This window comes from Ambystoma mexicanum, chromosome 4q, assembly GCF_040938575.1.
Source record: "Ambystoma mexicanum isolate Mex_15411 chromosome 4q, UKY_AmexF1_1, whole genome shotgun sequence".
Lineage (NCBI taxonomy): Eukaryota > Metazoa > Chordata > Amphibia > Caudata > Ambystomatidae > Ambystoma > Ambystoma mexicanum.
This window is the reverse complement of record NC_090928.1, coordinates 265,074,294-265,096,060: the sequence shown is the minus strand read 5'-3', so window position 1 is coordinate 265,096,060 and position 21,767 is coordinate 265,074,294. Positions and strand designations below refer to the sequence as shown.

The window sequence follows — 21,767 nt, the reverse complement described above, 5'->3', positions numbered from 1 at the left end:
TCCTTACTCCCGATGGTATCGGTATGGATCAATCCAAGGTTAAGGCTATTTTATCCTGGCCTAGCCCTGCCTCGGAGAAACAGATACAATCCTTCCTGGGCTTGGCTAATTTCTATAGGAAATTCATACCTTCCTTTTCCGAGATTGTCCAACCAATAATTGCCTTAATGAAAAAAGACGTTCCGTTTCATTGGGCCATGGCCCAAGAGAAAGCCTTCCAACCGCTAAAGTCTGCATTTACCCAAGCTCCCATTCTTGCTCAGCCTGATGTTAATCGACCATTCATAGTGGAGACAGACGCCTCCAATTACGCCATTGGAGCCGTCCTAAAACAGCAATTCGAGGACAACTGTGAACATCCCATCGCCTATCTTTCTCGGACATTAACCCCTAGTGAAACCCATTACTCCGTCCTAGAGAAAGAGCTGCTAGCCATCCGTCAGGCCTTCACAGAATGGCGTCATTTACTTCTAGGAGCCAAATTTCCAGTCCATGTCCGCACGGATCATCGAAAACCTACAAGTATTGCGACTGGAATGTAGGAATAGTCGCCAAGCTCGGTGGGCCTTCTTTTTTGCCCAATATCAGTTTCAGATTCACCACGTCCCTGGAACCCAAAATGTAATAGCTGATGCACTTTCTCGTCATCCAGACTATGAACCTCCGGAGGACAGGACGTATCCCAAGATGTTTCCTCATACCAAATTCATAGCTCAAGCAAAAAACCTCCTGGAAGAGATTTGTATGCAAACTCAGACTTCGGAGCTTTTTGAAGGAATTTCGAAAGGAATCAATGGAACTTGGGAGCCAAGGACGGATACTTGTTCAAAGATACCAATCTGGTCATTCCTACTCAAAAATGACAACAAAGAATAATAAATCTCTGCCATGATACTCTTCATTCCGGACATCGTGGTATTTCCAACACCCTCCGTCTAATACAAAGACAATTTTGGTGGCCCAAGATGAAGACCGATGTACAACTGTATATTCAGTCTTGCTCCGTCTGTAATCAGAACAAACATGATAACCAGAAACCAGCAAGTCTGTTATTATAGCCTACTCCACCAACCAGACCTTGGGAGATCATTGCTACAGACTTCATTGTGGAATTGCCGCCTTCTAGAGGTTATACCACTATCATGGTCACCATTGACCTATTCACTCATATGGCTCACTTTACACCTCTATATAAATTACCATCCTCCTCAGAACTTGCTGGTATTTTCCTGGAACACGTCTTCCGACTGCATGGACTCCCTTCCAAGATCATATCGGACAGAGGACCCCAGTATATATCTCAATTCTGGAAATACCTCTGCAGGATACTAGGGATTCAACGAGCTCTCTCCTCGGGATATCATCCCCAAACCAACGGTGTCACAGAATGAGTAAACCAAACCCTTGAACAATATCTTTGTTGTTTCTCTACTAAAGTCCAGGATGATTGGTCACTTTTAGTACCAGTAGCCGAATTCGCTTACAATAAATCAGACCATTCGGCTGTTAAGACCAGCCCTTTTTTCTTTAGCCAAGGATTTTATCCTTCGGTCTTACCTTCTATTCTTCCACACCCTACACCTGTTCCTACTGTCGATTCCTGGATTGAAACACTCATATATGTGCAGAGAGAAGCCAAGGAACATCTCGAAAGAGCGTGAATCCAAACCAAACACTATGCAGATTCAAGGAGAACACCAGGGCCTTCATACTCCATTGGGGATAAAGTATGGCTATCCTAAAAACTTCTATGCCAACATCTCAGACCGAATACGTTGGCTCCCCGGTATTATGGACCCTTCTCTATAAAAGAGATCATCAATCCTGTGGCCTTTCGACTTCAACTCCCGGATTCCTGGAAGAAGATACATCCAGTTTTTCACAAATCCCTGTTGAAGCCCTTCATCCAAACTACCCGGACTACTCTTAGACCTAGTCCTGTGCTTGTCAATGACCAGCTGGAATATGAAGTTTCTCGTATTTGTGATTACCGATATAGACGAGGCAAACTTCAATACCTGGTGGAATGGAAAGGTTATCCACCCAGCAACGTACCTGGGAAACAGTCTCAAATTTGAACTCCCCCAGATTGCTCAGAAGATTCCACCGAATTCATCCAGGTAAACCCGGTGGAACGGGTTTTAGAAGGGGGCATGCTGTCATGATCCGTCGATCTTTCTGGTCTTCCTGGTCCCAGGCACATCGGGGGTTACTCGCTGTAGTACACCCAACATGGCTGTATACACGGAACGCGGTCTATCGACCTTTACGTTCTATGCAGCACGTTCTATAAATTAGCCACTCCCCTGCGGTTCCGCGCGTCTCAACGCTACCGATAGCTGTGGCCTGACGTGTTCCGTTCTCCTGAACTGTGTTGTTTCCCGGTTCCCGGACCTTCCTCCTTCTCCTTTCCTTCTACCTTCCTTGATCCTGTTCTTCCGCGTTCCGCGCAGACCGCCTCCGCGTTCTGCCTCCATTCCTAGCTTCCTGGAGTTTCCTAGATCCCGGACGAAGAAGCTGAACGAATCCTGGAATCCGAAGACGGCCGAGCGGGCTTGTACAAGACCCCAACTGCTCAGAAGAAACCCCCGACAAAGGACTCCGCAAAACAGAGAAAACAGGTGAGAAAAGGGGAAACCTGTGACAGACTACTCCTCAAACTATCAGGAAGAGAACACATTACCCCTGCCCTAAAAACACTACACTGGCTCCCAGTAAAACATTGCATCACCTTCAAAACAATGTGCATAACGCACAGGGCAATCAGTGGACAAGGAGCGGAATTCCTACAAAAGAAAATAACAATCTACAAGCCAACAAGACTCCTCAGGTCAAGCAACGAAATCCACCTGGAACCAAAACCATACCTCAAGAAAAAACTTGGAGGCACCTCCTTCTACCACTTAGCCGCAAAAACCTGGAACAACATCCCAAAAGAAATAAGAAACACCAAAGATCACCTAAAATTTTGGAAATAACTTAAAACCTGGCTCTTCAACACCACAGACTCAAACTGAAAACCGAAACAACAGCAAGGAAAGGGATGACTAAACTGGAGTGCACACAGACAGCTCCCAGAACCGACTGGGAAGCTCCCACGGCACCTGGACGGATGACGCCGGGCAGAGTGGAACACAGGCGACAACCATGGAGACGGAGTCAACAACCCCACCCTAATCCCACCCAACACCCGCTCTCGTCCCTTAATCGCCACCAGGTACCACAGTGTTGTGGAATTGTCGGCATATTGGCAATCACGGCACTAGCTGAGTTGTGGACATTGGCAGGTGCACTGGCCGTATGAGTGGGAAGGGAAGACAGGTAGGGCTGTGAGGGAGGCTGGTGGATGAGGGGGCCAGATCTGAAAGGGACCTTGAAGGCTGGATGGACCCAGATCAGGACAGAGGTGCAACAGTGCTCCCAAACCCCATCTGGGGAGATTACACAAGCCCAGCGCCTCAATTCAGGATAAGAGATGCCAACTAACCAATTGCACTAACAATTTCCCCCTCTGCATGCACCTCTCAAACTCCAAACCAAACACAACCACAAACCTACAGCACAACAAACCGCACAAACTTCACTACATTGCAACAACAAAACAAAAAAACACATAGACTCGCACAACAGTACACAATGACTACCGGCCACAAACACCTGAAGCCCAGCCAACTGACCCACCGCGCTGAGGCCGCCAACAGCACATCACTGCTTTCTTGCACTTTTTCAGCTTCCTCCCACTAACCTCCCCGCCCCCTGCCTCTTTCTAAGCCGCCACTCCGGTGGTGATAGTGCGCGGTACAAATGTCCTTTAACATTAACATTTGAAATGTCAAGTCCAAGAACACCAAGCAAAAACAGGACTGAGATGTTGACATACACTATAGCTATTACTATTAACAATATTTTTGTCCCTGGAGCCTTGGGATTTACTCCCTCTTTACCTCGCACCTCTCAACATACTTTGCAAATTCTCATAACGATAGCAATGTGGTTTAGTTGTCTGCCGCCAAATTGTCGATTTCAATACGAATAAAGTTTTGCAAATACAAAAAAAAGAGACATTTGCCTGGCTTCAAAATGGCCGCTTCACTGACACGTATGCCAGGTGGACTTTCTTTCCCACAATACATTGTGCTCGGACCCGGGCACTTCCTGAACCTTACCAATTCTGCAGGAATCCTTTCAGTTTTCCTTCTTGCGGGTCCCAGTAAACCAGTGGGGCGGGGCTTACAATAGACTGGCGAAGCCTGGAGGAAATAAAGGCTGGCCTATGGGCGAGGCATGGGGACGTCACGCTCCTCAAGGTGGCAGTGGGCTGGGTGATATCACGTTAGGGGGAGTGGCGCAGGTGAGCTGGAGCTTGGTCTGGAGTCTGGACATAGTAGCGGAGCTGGTAGCCAAGCGACCATTATGGCAGCGACATTAGGATATCGATACCTTCTCATACTGTGCTGCAGCTGCGTTCCGTTGCTGGCGGTGCCTGAGTCTGGGGTTTGGACCGTGTCGCTAAATAACGTGAGTGGCACTGATGCGAGGCGCGCGCTGCTCACGCTTAAAGCTACGTGGAGTTTGTGCTGATGGAATGTTGACTCGTGTGTCTTTATTGGAGCCACGAACCAGCACACATAATTCCTTGGCATCAACCGCAGTTACACAGAAATAGTAGTTGAGTTGTTATGGAATAGGCTTAGGTACTCTGATTTTGCATCGCCATGTACAGTTAAAAAGGTGTGTGTGTCTGATTCCGAATGCCAGTGTGAATGTACCATAGCTCTCCACCATTTGTGTCGCAAATCCGGGTGAAAACACCCGATATTATTTTTGCTGGGTGAGAGGGCCATTCAAACGAATGGACGTGCAGGAGGCTTGGCGGGTGAGTCAGCTGTTTACAAGGCGGGTGACACCCGCCAAAAGCGTGTGAGTGGAGAGCTATCATTAGTGTGACCCTCCCAGAAAGCTTCCACCCATATCATGTGTGAGTTGTCCTTCCAGATGATTTTCTTTTGTGTTTCGGTATTTGCGTTTATAGGCAGGTGAACAATGTGAACTGTGATTGAAACTAGATGCAATTCAATTTCAAAATGGCACATTTTTTGGTGTATTTGATATAAAAAACAATATTTTTCAACATATCTAGTACTAAATAACGTTTTAAAAAGAAATCGCAGGTTATCAGGCGTCCAGCGTCTGCTTTGGAGGCTATGGTACTGAGAGAAGGTACCGTTTCCCATGGTGGAATAAACTACCTCTTTAAGTACTCGGGCTACGTGGACTTGCATTGTTTACAAAATTGAGGTGTCTATGCGCCCAATTGATGGAAAAATGACACTTTGTTTTGAGTATTTTACAGTTAATGTACAAACCTTTTAATTAATGTCCATGCTAGAAAATTTACATCTAAAATCAATTTCTAAAGTTTTACTAAATATAGTTAATCCTTAATATTGCCTCAATGGTTTCCCAGAATTTCACCTGTTGGTAGATGCATGTTTCATCGTTTCCAGCCATGAAGACTTCTCAAGTGCCAGTTTGATGTTGTATGTTTCACATTTACCACTGCCATAAGAACTTCTCCTAGCAATGGTCCAGGCAGAGCAACTTAACAATACATGTTATGCAATCTCAACTTGATTATCGCCACATGATCTGCACAATCTTTCTTTCCTAGGAGTTCTAAATAAGCTCCAAACTGCCCAAGAGTCTGCACCCCATTACATTTTACTCTAAGGTATGTCCAAACAAGATGATTGCACAAGAAATCTATATACACTGGGACGCCTTCGTGCCCAAGTAAAATACCTTGGGTATAATGCATCAGAGGATTTACTTGCGAGATCCGCACGTTTTTGCTCTACACTGTGTTCGCACAGTATCTCCTGTATTCTGTTCTTGGCTTCAGTACAACAAGGGAGAACCTTTTTGTCCATAGCCCAGCACGGTCAGAAATGTTGTAGACAGTGCTCGTTTTCATGAAGGTTACCATAATCAATAGTGTATCCCTCAATAACCATTGCAATGAGCTGGGTTTTGCATTCTTTATTTTCCAATACATGCGTGGACAGCAATGCTGAATTTTGGCAGTAATGCACATTATATTGATTTCCAAGTAGATGAACTATGCTGGTGTAGACCCGCCCAACCTCAGGAGCCTCTGTAGTGTGCACCTGTCAAGCAATTTCAGTTTGAGGAACTTTTTTAGTCCCCAGAGTTCAACCCCATATGCTTTTAGTCCCCAGAGTTCAACCCCATATGCTATCATCGGCAAGATCTTAGTTTGATACAACTTCACAATGGCTCCAACCAAGTATCCTCCTACTTTATATGCCAGGCACTTGATATCACCTGGCAAGTGTCCGGTTTTAAGCTGAACCTGTTGCAGGTCTAAGTTCCCATCCAATTTTGGTTTGAGGATTGCTCCCAGATATTTACAGGAGCTCACCACCTCAATGGTGTCGTCTCTGTTAAGTGTCCAGCTCCACTCTGTGGTCCCCACTTTATTTCTATTCTTTGGGCTGAACACCATGATTTTGGTCTTGCTGGTATTTAATCTTCTGTGAGTTATGCACTGCGTATTCATGTGATCCAAAAGCACTTGTAACCCCTTATGTGTTAAATCCATCCCACAAGTTGTCGGCATAAGCACACCACTGTATGCTTACACGGGATTGAGACAGAGTTGTTAATACCATCTGCCATTTATAAGTTGAATAATGTGGGGGCAAGGATCCATCCCTGTTTTTAAATCCTGAGCATGTGCCTATTCATTGTGTAATAGCCCCCAGATGGTTAATTTGCACTCTTATTTTGGTGTGGTCATGCAGTGCAATTATCATTTTGCGCAAACCCCCCCTGGGATGTTCAATTTATTCAGCTTAGATCATAGCCTGCTCCTGTCCATGGTATCGACCATAGCCTGCTCTCCTGTCCATGGTATCGAAGTCAGCACTCTAGTCCACAAAGGCTACATATACAGGTCCTTTCCGTATGAGCCAAGCTTGTTCTCTGGTAGTAATTCATGACAATCCGTTATCTGCATTGCTCGATCCCAGTCTGGATAAAGGGTATGATTTATTTTTTGGGTTTTTTTGTGCATAATCCAAATATTTAGCTATTTTAAGATCACCTTAGCAAAGATTTTTGCAGGGGCATCGAGCATATCCAGTAGCCAGTAATTACTCAATACTTTCTTGTAAATTGGGATTATAGTGCTAGCCTTCCATGTTGTAGGGAGTTGTTGCCCATACCTACTGGTGTTCTTGATGAACTGATTACAAGTAACGTCAGCACCATGTGCTCTAAAGAATATACACGTTCCAACAATCTTGGCTGTGTCGACCCGCTCCATACAATATTCCCATCGCACTGCCAGTGTTTTGGTACTCTGGCCACAAACAGCCAGGGTTGCCTTTATATGCCTTTCCCAGTCTACCTCCGGTACATAACATACAACTGGGCTATAGTCCTTGGTTGAATTTATTATCCTCCAAAATGTTTTGGTGTGATTTGTAATGCTATTGTACACTAATATATGCAATTTTTCACATTCTTGTTGATATTTATGCTTCTTCAGCCAAGTTCTGTACTGTGCATGACATTTATTTTCTTACAAGTAGGGCGTGGATCTTTGGTTCAAGTTGGTCATGTGCAATCTCCGTCAGTTCAAATCTTAGCTTCTTTTTTCTTTGTGTGCTTTTTTTATTTATATTCCTCAAGGCGATATCAAATTCATGTCAATGCACTGCCCAAATCTCACTGGCTCCCTGATTAAATAACCATCTCTTTCCTACCATAAGGAGCTGATATTCTTAGCACAGCTCTGGGTGGCCAATTTGCAGATACATTTCCAGCCATCCACAGCAATTGGATTTAATAGCCATATTTGTTGTAAGGCGATTATTCTGAAGTTGTCGATGGCCTCCAGTAATCCCCCTTGTGCAAATAGGTGTTTGTGTCCCCTGGTGTTACAAATGATCAGAAAGTATGGTTGCTATAAACTAGGGAATACTTTCTGATGAAGGGTATCAAGCAGTCATTCTCGTCTCTACTTTTTTGTTCTACCTTAGTCAACTGTATGGCTTGAGTTTCATACTGCATGATGTACTCAAGGAGTCTTGTACTTTAAAGTGAATGTATGAGGTAGCAATTTTTGCATGCATCCTCCGGAATCTCCACTAGTTGTATGTCACTATTGCTAATGCAACGTGGCAGGATAACTTCCTCTTTAGTGCCAAACAAGCTTTCTTTAAGCATGCAACCTTTCCTGTCGATATTCTGTGGGTACATAGGTCTAATTTCATTACTTTGATCGTGGGGGACAGTTTGGGAAGAAGCGTCAGTGCTTTTGACAATGACTTCAGTATTTGTTTTTTAAAACAGTCCCCCAAGGTTAATCAATGTGTCATCTCCACATTCTTTATTTTTTTAAACTTCTTTTGTTCATTAGCCATACCAATGTACGCACGAATATATGACTTTCTGTCTGGTTGTTTCCATTTTTTCCATTTAATACCACGGTGCTCTCGTGGACAGCCCTCTTTGTCACCCTCGCCTTCTTCAGTTGTAAACGAGATGTTAAAAGCACTACCATGGCAGCCTTTGACATTTTTCAAACAAGCCCATCGGACATCTTTGTAGCACTTATAGTGGCTGCGTGTGAAATGAATTCTTCGCATATTTGTTCACCCACACTATCTATGGTGCTTATGATCTTTGCACACGTGTTCACTTCTGGACGTGCACGCGGCCTCAATGTGTTCTTATTGGTAGTCCCATACATAACAGCCTGTCTGACTTTTTTTTATTATTCTTTTACACCCATTCTTCTCAGCGACCAATGCCTCGCCAATCTCTATTTCTGCGTGATTAATTACATTATGGCTCCTATCACCATGAGCAACTTCACCATTACATTTTTCCTGCATCGTTCTCTTTTTTTAATAACTGTAAACATTCGTTTGCTCCATGTGTTTTTCAAGCAAATTAGTAGGATTATCGCATGTATTGTTAGTTGAGTCACAGCCTTGCCCTAGCCCCTTTAACAACTCTGTCTGCAAGTCCAAGTTCTCAGCCATTTTGTCACATTTTTCCAGCCAGCAGCGTGGTCAATACGTTTTCGAAAATGCCAACCATTGCCATGGATGGGATGAGCAGCCATCATTGCCTATAGTACTTGCATAACTGCCAGCAGCTTCCCCACCCCGTCCCATGTCTTCTCCAAGCCCCCCAGTACATAGACTGCGTCCAAGCCGACGATCCACTATTAGTGGTGAAGAGGTGAGATTTATTGGTGAATGTGGGGCGAAATGTAGCTCCACAGCGTTCTCACTCTGTCATCGCTGAACCTTGTGCTGAATTCACAGTTATTAAACTACCAGTGCCACTCGAGGTCAGTGAAAATTGTAATAATTTTGTCCCAGGCAGCAATCCCTCTTTCCTACCATCGTTTAGCTCGGTCACAGAACATTGTTCATCACAGGTTGGCAGTTGAAGGTCACTCCCGTTCGGGAGTCCCTCTAAATTGCCTGCGACAGAGAGCAATCGGAGGCTGCATTGCGCCGGGTGGATAGATGCTACAATCTGTTCAATTGTATTTGAGCCCAGACATGGCACAGATGCCTCCAAGTCGGCAATACGCTCTGTGCAAACGGCCTCAGCTGTGGGATTAAAGTCCTCTGTAGTCGAAAAGAAAGTTGGTAATTTTTGCACAATTCTTACTGGCTTCTTCCAAGTTAACTGCTTTGTATGTCTTCAGAGGACATGATCTAGTGAACCTCCTCTGCGGCAGCTGTTGTGATGATTCAATCATCTACACTGCACATAGACCATGAACCTGGTGCTGAGGCATTGCTATGTTTGTTTCATCCACATTTTGTGTACTTGTGATGTTAGTATCTGCCCCTGGTCCACCATAATGCCTGATGGCGTGACGATGACATGCTTTGTGCACGTTGCTGGCGCATCGCTTCAGCATCCCTGTTCTTTTATGTTGCCAGGAAGCGGTTCAAAGGGCGTGCAGTCGCCGTTGTACAACTGGTCCCAATAATTCTCAAGTAGGTATTGTTCACAAACCATCCTCGCAGCAGTCCAAACAGCAAGCGTGTCTCTTGTCCCTGTTCTCTTTTGTGTTGTGCGGAAGCTGTTCAAAGGGCGTGCACTTTCCCAGCAGTTATTGCTATGCAATCTGTCCCAGTAGTCCCAAAAGTACTATTCCAAACAAACGCCAATGGTTTATGCAAGGTAATGGATGGCTACAGAACCAACTGAGCTACCATCAAGGTCTATGCCAAGGATGCAATCGCCAAATGTTGGCACAAGGACAAACACATGAGCTAAGAAAAAAAACGGTCGCCCTTTTAAATCGCAACCTTTTAGCGAGAGCAACCCACTGCACCACTGCCCTTCAGGCTGTATGTTGCCAGTGCACAGCCGATTGGTTAGCTATGACCACCTTAGCATACACAGTCCTGGGGCAATCCCAAAGCTCATGCAGAGCCGAACCTCCAATGCCTATCCTGAGCATGGGTCATCTTCACCAGGGTGCACCCATGGGCCCACCTGACGTCCTGCAGGTCTCTCTTGGAATGCTGTCCAGTACCTCCAGGCTTCCAGAGCTTGCAGCATCACCAGCACGACATGACACCAGCATGCCAAGGAGACTGAATAACCCGCTCAAAGCGGAGTCCGCCAGCTGACACCACAGTAAGGGACCACACAACGTTGCTACATGATCGTCAAGCCGCTCTGACAAGTGTGAAACTTACCTCCTGCCACTTCCGATTAAAATTGGCTAGCCCTGTTTTATTAGCTGGAACTTTTACATGGATGTTAGCCTTGAAATCCCACCTTAGAATAGGGAAAGTTAGGCCTTACTCCATCCTGACCTTAAAGTTAATTAAGTCATTTGAGAACCAATCTTGAACCTTGTCTGTGTCTTACTTCATGATGCCTTCACACTCTAGATAGAACCCATCTATGCCAGTAATGGTCACTTCAAATCACATGCATGAAACTGCTGCCATGTGTTATAAAGTCACCATTTCTGGCATGGATAGGTTGTGGCCCACAAACTAACTATGCTAGCAATAGCCACTTTAAAATCACATTCATGAAGTTGCTGCCACAACCTAACACACACACAGCTATGGACTCACTGAACTAGTCTTTCCCACACACAATCAATGCATTACATTCGAGAACAAACAGACGTAGCACATAAAACGTACACACTTACCCTAGGTCTTCTCTTCAGGGTTAAAGGGGCATGACCAGGCAGCACACTGGACGAATTCAGGCACGCAGCCCAGAAGGACTTAAAATCCTGGGGCATACTGAAACATGTACCACTCGCAGCATTTTATTTGATATTTGAAGGGGAAAACAATGAACTTTGAGTGCTGCGCTGAAGACGTCAGCGTGCCGCTCGGGGCAGTTTTTATTTTTCTTCTTTTTTAATTATCGGGGCTGGCGCTCAGAGACATCCCTGACTGAGTGGCAGCCCTGCGAGAGGCAGAGGCACTGGGGGGTTCACCGGGGAGGGGCGATCAAAAAACTAATGAAAGTCCCAGAAATGTCCTTTTTTATATTTTTTCAAATGTATTTTCAAGACCTTGACACGCAACTAAAGTTACTGTTATAAGATCAGCTGCTTTATATTTAGTACAAAGAACATTTTAAATTCCGTAGCAAAGAATACTTGGTAAAAGGAACCACAAACATGGGTTCGATAAGAACATAAGGGATGCTAAGCGTTCACTTAAGCAAGATTTACGTGCTCGGGACACTCTACGGCCCCTATGTTTAGATGTGTGTGGCAATTAAAGCACAGAAATTGTCATCACAAATTGCTAAGGCCTTATCGTAAAAATACAACACTGGACTAGTGGCGGGTTTTGATACACATCATTCACAACCATGATTCCAAGGGTTTCTGGAAGTTGGTTAGACCAGAACATTCCTTGCAGGCAACTATGGGAGAGGCCTCCCGAAGTGAATGGAAAAAATTCATTAGGGGCACCATTGGTAGCGAAAGTATAGCTCCAACTGACGTTGCTCAGGATAGATGGCGCTATAGAGGCAAGATTGCTGATATCGTTGCCATCATTAAATCTTTCAATAATTCCCAGGCTCCAGTCCCGGATTAAGTCTGCAATGATCTAATAACTTTGAATGCCCTTTGGTGGGCTTGGGTGCTACATGTTCTGTTTTTGCCAATAAGTACGAGCAATACGCTTCCTTGCTCTTGGCAAAACAGCTTTATTGTCCCTGTGTACAAAAAAGGGCACAGGGGGTGTCCCAGGAAATTATCCTATCCTGGAAATATTGGATATTTATTAATAATATTATTATATACCATCCGAGATCTTTGCTCGTATTCTATTGAATGAATAAAAAAACTGGGTTTAATCCAATTAAATCAAATGGGCTTTCCTAGGGGCACGGGAACCATGGTTAACCCGTTGGCATTAACCTCTATTGTGGAATTTACCTGGACTATTTTGAACCTCAACATCTATGTAGCTTTTATTGACGTGAGCTCAGCGCTTGAAACGGTCATTTCTCAAGTTCTATGGCTGACGTTGATGAAGTAGGGCATCCCAACAAGGCTATTAAACATGATAATTCTGCTACATAACACGCGTGTCCATGTCAGGATATCCAACCATGATAATGCCACCAGTACCCTGCCTACCTTTGTGGTCTTACACAATGGCATCCATTCTTTTTTTAAAAACCTTAAAACATTTTTTTTAATCTGATTCTTGCAGTCCTTTCCCAAGAGTAGGCTGCACATAATGTCTTCCCTCTCCGACTTGGCACTAGAGGAATCCATTGGCTTAGATACGCTGATGATCTGCTGCTAATGGCTTACACAAGGGCCTCCAACTGAACACACTTTGGTTTTTATGCAAGAAAAACAGCTTATTCATTCTAACAAATCCAAGATTATAATCTTTAAACCAAAAGCATGGAAAGTGATTTACAGTTTTTCATGGCATATAGGCACACAACATTTGGACATTTAGATGCATTGGGCCTCATTACGAGTCCAGTGGTAATGGAGCCGGAAAAACCATCAGATTACTGCCGGATCCGTATTAATTCTGCCTCCGTGATTCCCGGAATCACTGGGGCATTATGACCCCGGTGCCCCGTAATTCCGGAGGCAGAATTGTGTAAGTCTCCATTCCCATGGAGCCCCATAGGCCTCCACGGGGACAATGGAAACGCTGGTTCCGTCTATGACAGAGCCAGTGTTTGCATGTCCGCCTGCAGGCGGGTGGTGTTAAACCCGCCAGGTCAGTCCTGGCAGGAGTGATACCTCCCGCCTGCAGGACTCTTAATCAGCCGGTCTGGAAAGAATGGTGGCAGTGTTTTTACCACCACCGTTCTTTCCGGACTGGCAGGGCCGTAATGAGGCCCTTTGTATCCACTTATGATTACTTGGGGGTTACCATAGATGACCAGTTATCCTGGGAACCTTAATGCACACGCTTGAGATAAAGGTCGGAAAACAAATAGGAGTAATTAGTACTTTGCCCATCCCCATGGGAGCTACTTGCTGGATTCCATCATCAAAGTGTATCAAGGCACGATCCCTCCCCTCATACTGTATGGTGTCGAAATCTGGGGACTCAAACTTAAGTTCCTTAGTAAGCTGGAAGGGCTTTGTTTGAAGACGCTCACACAAAAAAACAGCCAGCGTCCCTGTGAAATACCTTTTGTTGAGCTGGGGCTTAGTAGCATTAACTGTCTGCTATATACATCATTGACCAATTTACAGTGGTAGTTAGCCAATAGTCCTCAAACATTTTTCTTCACATCATCTTTGAAGCTATTCACCAACCTATGACTGGCTTGAGAATTCTTGCCTTATGTCACTGGTAACCGAAGCTAAAACATTGCGTTCATTAGCAGGTCCTGACATGGTGGCTCTGCCCTTGTCGCGGTATAAGACTATTCTTAAAAGAGAACTAGGTAATTTAGACAAAGAACAAATCATTACGGGTCTAGCTGGTAAAGCCCTCAATGTCCATCAGTTCAAAAGTGGGGGAAAACGACCCCCTTTGCCTGTCGCATTATCCTCTCAATTTCATACTGCATGAATATTTGTGTTTAAAAATGTAACTTAGTTTTCACTTTGTAGGGTCAAGGCGGTAGATTAGAAATAGTAAAAAAGGATAGAACTTGCATTGCATGTTGAAACTTTTCAGTTGAAAGCTCTAAATATCTAATGGTTGAATGTGACAGTGTAATTGCAGTTTGTGGACGGAAGAAATTAACTCGTGGCAGAATCGTGCCTGCTGATTGTTATGAATGGTTCTCCGAAATACTTTTTTGGGTCATGACATGGTGATTATCATATGATGAAGATGTGGGAATTGATTAAATCAATTCTGACCATTTTGACATGCTGTTCATCAGAATATGGTTACGATGGCAAGGAATTTAATTGTGCATATAACGATTTGTTTGGTTTCTTGTGCTTTTTTGCTTATGGTTGTATAAATAGCTGTATTATACTAAATAAAATAAGAAATAAATGCAAACCCTTCTTTGTATGTTTCAAATAGGAACACATAATAACACACGTTGGCAATGGCCAACAGTTTTATTTTGTGTAGGTGTGGGAAAGGCATTTGCCAGGCATTGCCATAGTGGTATTTACTGGCTGTCGATGATGGCTGTACAATTGGGTAAGTATCTGGCCATATAGCAGTGACTGGCATATGCATAATACCTGTACACAAGCCGAAACTGTTGGCTTTGCCAATGCTTGTTTTTAAGACGACTTCAGACAAGGACATGCACAGTGCTGTAAATCCAGTGAAGGCAGACCTGGTTACCCTGACACTCCGGACACGTAACTGGCACATTGATTCCTGACACTAAGGCATTGAGGTGTATTTGAAGTGAAAGGTTTCATTGATAAAACACGGTACTTAGTTTTTAGCCAACATGGTCTATAACTGCTCAGTTATATTTACTTTCTCATTCCTTTATCCCCGTGAGATTCACCCCCACGCCCTTCACTTGGTGTTTTGTCCAATTTGTGCCTTAATACTCCACTACTGGCATGTCCATGTTGGCACTGCCTAGTTGCTTAAGGAATCTGCAAGCGTGGCCTATGGTTTTCCACACAAACATTTTTTTGTGAATGATCTATATTAACCTGTGAAAGGAGATGCAGAAACCACTAGATGAGAATGTGAGGCCTCTCCGTTGTTAGACTAGTGCAGTTTTCTAGCTATTTTGTTTATTTATATACTGCTAACAACACTTGGGGAAACTAAGTAATCTTGCAGGACGGTGTGACGTACAGTAAATTAGAAGAGAAAGATCTTCCAGAGCACAAAGGTCTGCAGGGAGAGATTAGACAATTTGGCAAAAGATTCCACCCCCCTCATAGCTCTCGCATGCTGTTAACTATTTTTCCTTAAATATAACAACCCTGCTGGGTGTTTCTGTTTACTTGTACTTTGCCACTTAATGGCTTGTGAACAGAAATACCCAAAGAAAGTTGTGATCTAACAGATGTTAATGCTTTAGCAATACTCTTAAAGAAGATGATCAATGGTATTTAGCTGTGCATCGTCTTTTGGCAGCTCCCTTCCCTCAGCAAGTAGACGAATGCAAACCGCATTACAACACAGCCATTATGATGTTCTGAAAATAAGACCGAAAAAGTTAGGATGCCTGCTTGCTGCTCAACCACATTTTCTAACGGCTAAAATAAGGGCATTGTTTGATCCACCAAATAAAATGGCTTCCTCATAGGCTAAGGTGAACCAACGCAAAGTTGAGAGAACCCCAAAGGAGCTTTATACAGCACTGATGTACATATTGTTAGCTAAACTGAGATAACAGAAATGCAGATCTTGCTAAAGGCGAACCTCCTAATGTTGTCTTTGTGGAAACCTATTTAGGCAATGGCATAAGGAGAGCATTGGGAGAAAGCTGCATCCACCAAAAAAACTTCCAATAAAGGTAGGGAACTCCACTATTGGAACGAGACTGGCAAGTTGAGTAAAACTGATGGACATAAGCTCCAGGCTCTCATTCTGTCACATAGTGTCATATATTGATTGGGATCTGCTCCAGACAGTCTGCATGAACAAAGAAAGGGTATGATGTACGAATAGAAAAGACATGATTTTTTTTTTTTTACTATCCAGAATGAAACAGGTACTTTATTGAAATAATTGTGATGTAGGTATCAGTGATTGCAGACCTCCTTTTGATTTAACATAGTTCAGTAAGTAGCAGTTGGTGGATCTACTCATACTTGGATACTTGGCAGGAGATGGCTGTAGGTGGCCATGATAATACTTTATCTGACTTAAAAGTACTTAAACCTGCTCCCCCCCCTGCTTACCGAAATTCCTAGATCGCCCTGGGTGTGTCTCCGCTATAAGTTAAGGACAGGGTCAGGAAATAAAATTTGTAGAAATGCCTGAAACCCTTAAGAAGAAACACTAGGTTAGGTTAAATGTACAACACAAGGAAGACAAAGGAATGCTGGCGTATGGTCTCTTACTGATTGGATGGTATGTAAATATAATTTGAAGCTATCACAGTATACCAGCAATGTAGCATTTTTATATAAAGGGGGGGTAACCCACTACATGCTTTAACAATTCTTATACTGAAGCGGCTGCATATAAAAAAAAGAAATCGGAAATGTCCTTAACAAAAAGATGACATAGGGCCTTATTAGGAGTTCAGCATTGTGGGTAAAACCGGCCGTAATGTGGTGGCAACAGTTTACCACTGCATTACTGCACCACCAAATTATGGGTTTGGAGGTAAGGTGGAGAAAAAACCTCCAGCAGAATCCTGTAACTAATTCCTGCACCGATTTGGGCCAAAAACAACCAAATCGGCGGAATTACTGCCAGCAGTAATTCCACCGAAATCCCCATGGAGTCGTATGTATCCCTATAAATGGGGACTAACAGTGCCTGCCACCACTTGTAATTCTACTGGACCAAGTGGCGGTATGGATAAATCCGTTTGGTGGTATTTCGAGAGATTAACCACCAAACCTGTAATGAGGCCCATAGAGTCCATAGGAAGTGTTCCTTGCTGGGCAGCGTCATGTAATACAGGGGAGCCTTTTGGGCAGGGAAGGTGGGCTGCTTCACATCGCCAGGTGGAGTGCCAAAACATAAGCCGGCCACAGCGGTGACAGTGTGGTGCACCTGCTGGCAACAGTGCCTGGTATCCATGAAGAGCCCGGGCTAAAGCAGGGACAGTTGCAGCCTGCTGGCTATGAGTCACACCACACTGAAGATCCCCTACACGGCTGTGATTGCAGAGCCCGGTGTCCCTCCTGGCCATGGTGCACCACACATTAAAGGCAGGATCAACCAGGTATGGTTATTTAGAGGGCCTGAATGGATACCTGCTAGGTGTGGGTCGGGCTCAATCTGACTGTCCCTCGACGGCGTGCTGTTCAGGCGCGTAGGGGATCCCTTATATATTAAAAACATGTGCCATACCAGCCCGTTTAATGGGTAGAGGGCTACAAGAATAAAAAGATTTTCTTTTTAGTACCACTAATCTCCAGACCATAGAGTGATGCTAACACATTAGAGCACTGTTTGTCCCTGAGGCAGGTCCTAATTGTGAGCAGAACTGAAGTATGTCTGGTGATTATGACATGAGCCAATATAGCAGAAATACATTTTATTTTTTGTGATATCGAGCCACATTGAGAAAATTAGGACTGCATGAAAAGTATAGTGGCTTATGATAGACAGCAACCCATTACCATTAATTAGTAGAATGTGCACAGGTGAGCTTGCCCTTGTCACACTTTATATCATTAATACAGACAGCGTGTACTTGACTTGCTGGGAACTGCAATGAGCAGTTTCCAAATGGTGCCTGGATTTCAATCTTAAATCCACCACTAGTAGTAAGCAAAGGAAGCAATCCTAAAGACTAATGTAGGCATACCCAAAATGTTTATAGAAATAAAACCCTGTGGTTGGGTCCTCGTTGTTCCCTGGGAGAGGCCCTCCTCGTTTCCTTTTACAACCTGCGTATGAGTCCCAAAGCACTGAAGAAGGCACCATCCGGAGGACCAGATGTGATGCTGCTTTGGAGTAGAACATTGGTGAGGTTCCCTTCCCTTGGCCCAGTTGGGCCAGTTGAGTTGCAAGCCCTCAAGATCCATGGCTTCAGTAAGCCTTGTTGACTGTACATACAGAGACTAAAAGGCAAGAGCACGAGACACTGAGCACACTGAGCACACTGAGCACACTGCAAACTGACAGCGTCCCAGACCTGCAAGTGCTTCAGACAACACCTACAACTAGGCTACTCCAAAAGCCCTAAGTGAATGTAAGCATTGTGAGGGGTGCTTCTCTTATCTGAACTACTGCTGTTGCAGCTCCAATACACCTTGCGCCGCTGGAGTTGTGCTCGATTTGGACAATTTGCACCAACTTCCAATTTTAGAAGTTCTACAGCGACTCTTTCCTCATGTAGTTCCACAGTTGTAATGTTTCCTTGAAGATCCACTACCAGCTGCTGCATCACTGCCATCAGAGACTGAAACACTTGACCCTCAACTTTCTCCAAACCTTGGCATTGAATGGCCCTGTTTAGAAAGTGCTGAAGATACAGACTAAAATGTACTGTCACCCTGTTTGCCTTGAAGGTGCCAAGTGTTATAGCGAATGCAATGTCCTATCTCAAATAATGGGCCTGTCTAGATTTACCATTGAGAATTGTGCAGAATTAGGACCAATATTATGCTCCACCAATAGTAATCCTGTCCTTATTTCGGTGTGATTCCTTATTGGAAACAAACCCATGATTGAGCAGATAGTAGTCCTTCTGTAATATCCAGTCATCATCTTCTCCCCCCCCCACCCCACGAGTCTGGTTGACCTTTAATCTTGAGGCTCACCCTACCTTATGTGATAAGAACTAAGGGCGCTCCTCTCAGAGACCTGCTACTTATAATGACTTGCCTGTTACTGAACATACGTTTACCACCCGTCTACAATAATTAACGTACGTTTAACAAATACCGCTGTGTGGGCATTCCATTATTTACCGTAATATTCTTTTAATTGATTCTTGTCTACCTCCATCACTTCCTGGGAACTGTCCTTGATTGCACAACCACTGCTGTCCCTAGGTGAGTCATATAAGCTAAAGGGCATCCTATCTGCCTGGATTTGAGAAGGTAATACTGGCTCCTAACCCTAGGACCATGGAAATAGACCTAATAAAAATGTTGCTCGGATGTCATAAAAGTTATGGACTGAGATGTTAAGCAGAGTTACCACAATGATTTGATATTGAATTTTTATGTTGTGAATATAATTTCAACCCTGTGAAGAGTATGCATTTTAATTAATTTTCAAAAATGAGTGGCTCACTATAGGGAGAGTGATTTTAGCTGTGGGTTAGGATAAAGCTGCTGCTAAAGATCAGAAAGTATAATGCACACATGTCAAATCTTTGGTTATCCTCTATCTGATTTTATTGTGAATTCACACCAATGGCAAATGATGAACCGTTTTCCCAAAAAATGTTGCAAATTGTTGAAAATCACAGCACTGTGTGTTTTCTCTTCATAGCTTTGTTTAACATGCAGTCTGCTTTTCTGTTTTTGTTTCAGGACTCTGGCTTTTTATTATTTAGAAAAACCATGTACAACTATACAGACATTATTCTCAAAGGTTAGTATGAAATGTAGTTAATCGACTGTAATCGAGTGCATAGGTCTGCTTAGTCCAGTGTCCTGTCTTTAATATTTCCCTGGATAAGTCAAGGAAAGACAAACATTTATAAGGGCAGAGCTTGATGGGTTCCATGACACATCTGCATCCTAATAGTGTTAAACCATCGGTAATCCAAGCAGTTAGAATATTAACAAGTGATGAGCTAGTACAATAGATAAAAAGGTTTTCTTTCTGCAGGCTCAGGCTATCAGTGATGCCTTCTGAAGTAGGGAAGGATTGCAATTCCTACTGTATCTTGTCTAAAGACGTGGCAATAAAAAAACTCCTAATGATGGTTTAAAAAGTAATCCTGTCTTTAATTTTGGTTCCTGGGCTTGTGTCAATCACTGCTTAGTAAAAAGCATTATCAAGATTTATTATAAATTACCATGGGGTTCTTTAGATTTTGGATATTGTGTTGCTGTATTGATACCTTCTGTAGCCAAAAATGAATGCTACGTCTTGCAGAAGAGTATGGCATTTTTTTCGGTGCAGATGTATAATTGTGCCCTGGCCATGTCTCTACCCTCTCTGCACTTGTGCTGTGCAGGCATTGGTGCCCCACATCACACCAGGGAATTTTCAGCATCTACCTTTTAGTGGTTGTCTGTTATTCGGTGTAAGGAACTCATGGTGGCAACAAGTAAGATAGACACAAGTGATCACAGTTCAAGGGTGTTTATTGAACAATGAATGCTGTATGCAGGTTGGAAAACCGCCTAATCTAAACCTAAATCTAAGATGGAAGCAAGCGTCAAACCATCAAATGAAAAATAAGGCATTCCTAGTAGCGTAGTGCCAAAATAAAAGGGCCTATACTAAGGAACCTATTGCCAAACCTTACAACTAATAAAAAAGGAGTGTGGGATGGATGCGGTAACCTGGGTCTCCCTTCTGCATGTTTTGAGCACGGGGTAAGGTGGGATTGTGGAGCACAGCACACTCTCCAGCTTTCCCAGCACGAGATGACGGTTCAGTTTTCAGCTATCGGGACGGTTGATGGCCAATTCTCGTTTCACTGAAAGTCTCTTGCCTTCGAGGACCTAATGCTTCAAAATAATGCAACAGCAATGAAAGTTTGTTAGGGTGGAAATGTTTCACCCCTGGATTTCCCTCGGTCAGGCTCTGTGAGTCCAAGCTATTGAAGAAAGGTCTGTGGCCAAAGTTTACCTGTCATAAAGTTGAGGTGTGTCAAGCTAATGGGCAGTAGAAATGGGGCAATATTGCTTTGCTAAGTCATCAGCTCTTAGAAGTAATGAAACTGCCTTTTTTTGCTTTTATGTAGATTTTTAACAATGCGTTTTTGGGATTCTACCATTTAGTCTGTGTAAGAGATGACTGAAAAAGAAACAGAGGGCTGTTATGTTTATATTTTAGTACTGCAGATGGGTGAAACAATTGTGCCTTTGATTATAGAACCATGAATGTTGGCACACCCTAATAAAGGTTTTTGGCTATGAGGCCATCTCAGATTTTTCCTGTAACAAAGTTTGCAGCCCATCAAAAAATTGGTGATGGAAGCTGTGGTGAACATTGTTTGGGCCCAGCAGTAACCAGCCTGGTAGACGGCTCTTTTTGTATGCTGAATAAGTACAGCTTACGTGAAAGGTAGATTGTCAATTGGTCTACCTTTCTGAGTAAATGGGTTTTTCTTGCCTAATTAACACATTTGTCGCTGCTAGTACGGTCCTATAGCAAAACTACAAATCTATCCATGACTTCAGCATTTCTTCTGCTGACTAGGCCTGTCCGCCAATCCACAAAAAGCTGAGGTTATATCTCTATCTGTTCCAGGTGTCCCATGCAGTCCTCTTCCTCTGAAAAAAGGACACTGTGTCGCACCCAGTTATTGCACAAAGCAAGCAGTACAACAATCAGGACCCCAAAACTCTTGCTAACATAAGCACCAAATAACTGGAAGTTCTTCCCAACTGCAAATGCAACCCATAGTTCCTTAAAGTTCCGACGTTGTGCAGATGTGATGGAGAGAACTACATCGTTGTCCAGAGTGTGTATTTCGGCTTT

The 21,767-nt window shown here is 43.7% G+C and overlaps 1 protein-coding gene across 3 annotated transcripts in view; it reads left to right on the top strand.

Moving 5' to 3' along the window:
- The first annotated feature begins 4,152 nt into the window (after positions 1-4,152).
- The window catches only part of TMEM87B (transmembrane protein 87B), a 919,680-nt gene continuing 902,065 nt past the window's right edge, over positions 4,153-21,767 (top strand). For 2 of the 3 annotated variants that reach the window (XM_069607835.1, XM_069607834.1), the window contains exons 1-2: positions 4,153-4,518; positions 19,640-19,700. In XM_069607835.1, the coding sequence (XP_069463936.1) occupies positions 4,414-4,518; positions 19,640-19,700 (166 nt within the window). In that variant the 5' untranslated portion in view covers positions 4,153-4,413. The remainder of the gene's footprint in view (positions 4,519-19,639; positions 19,701-21,767) is intronic. The other variant, XM_069607836.1, reaches the window with a different exon arrangement.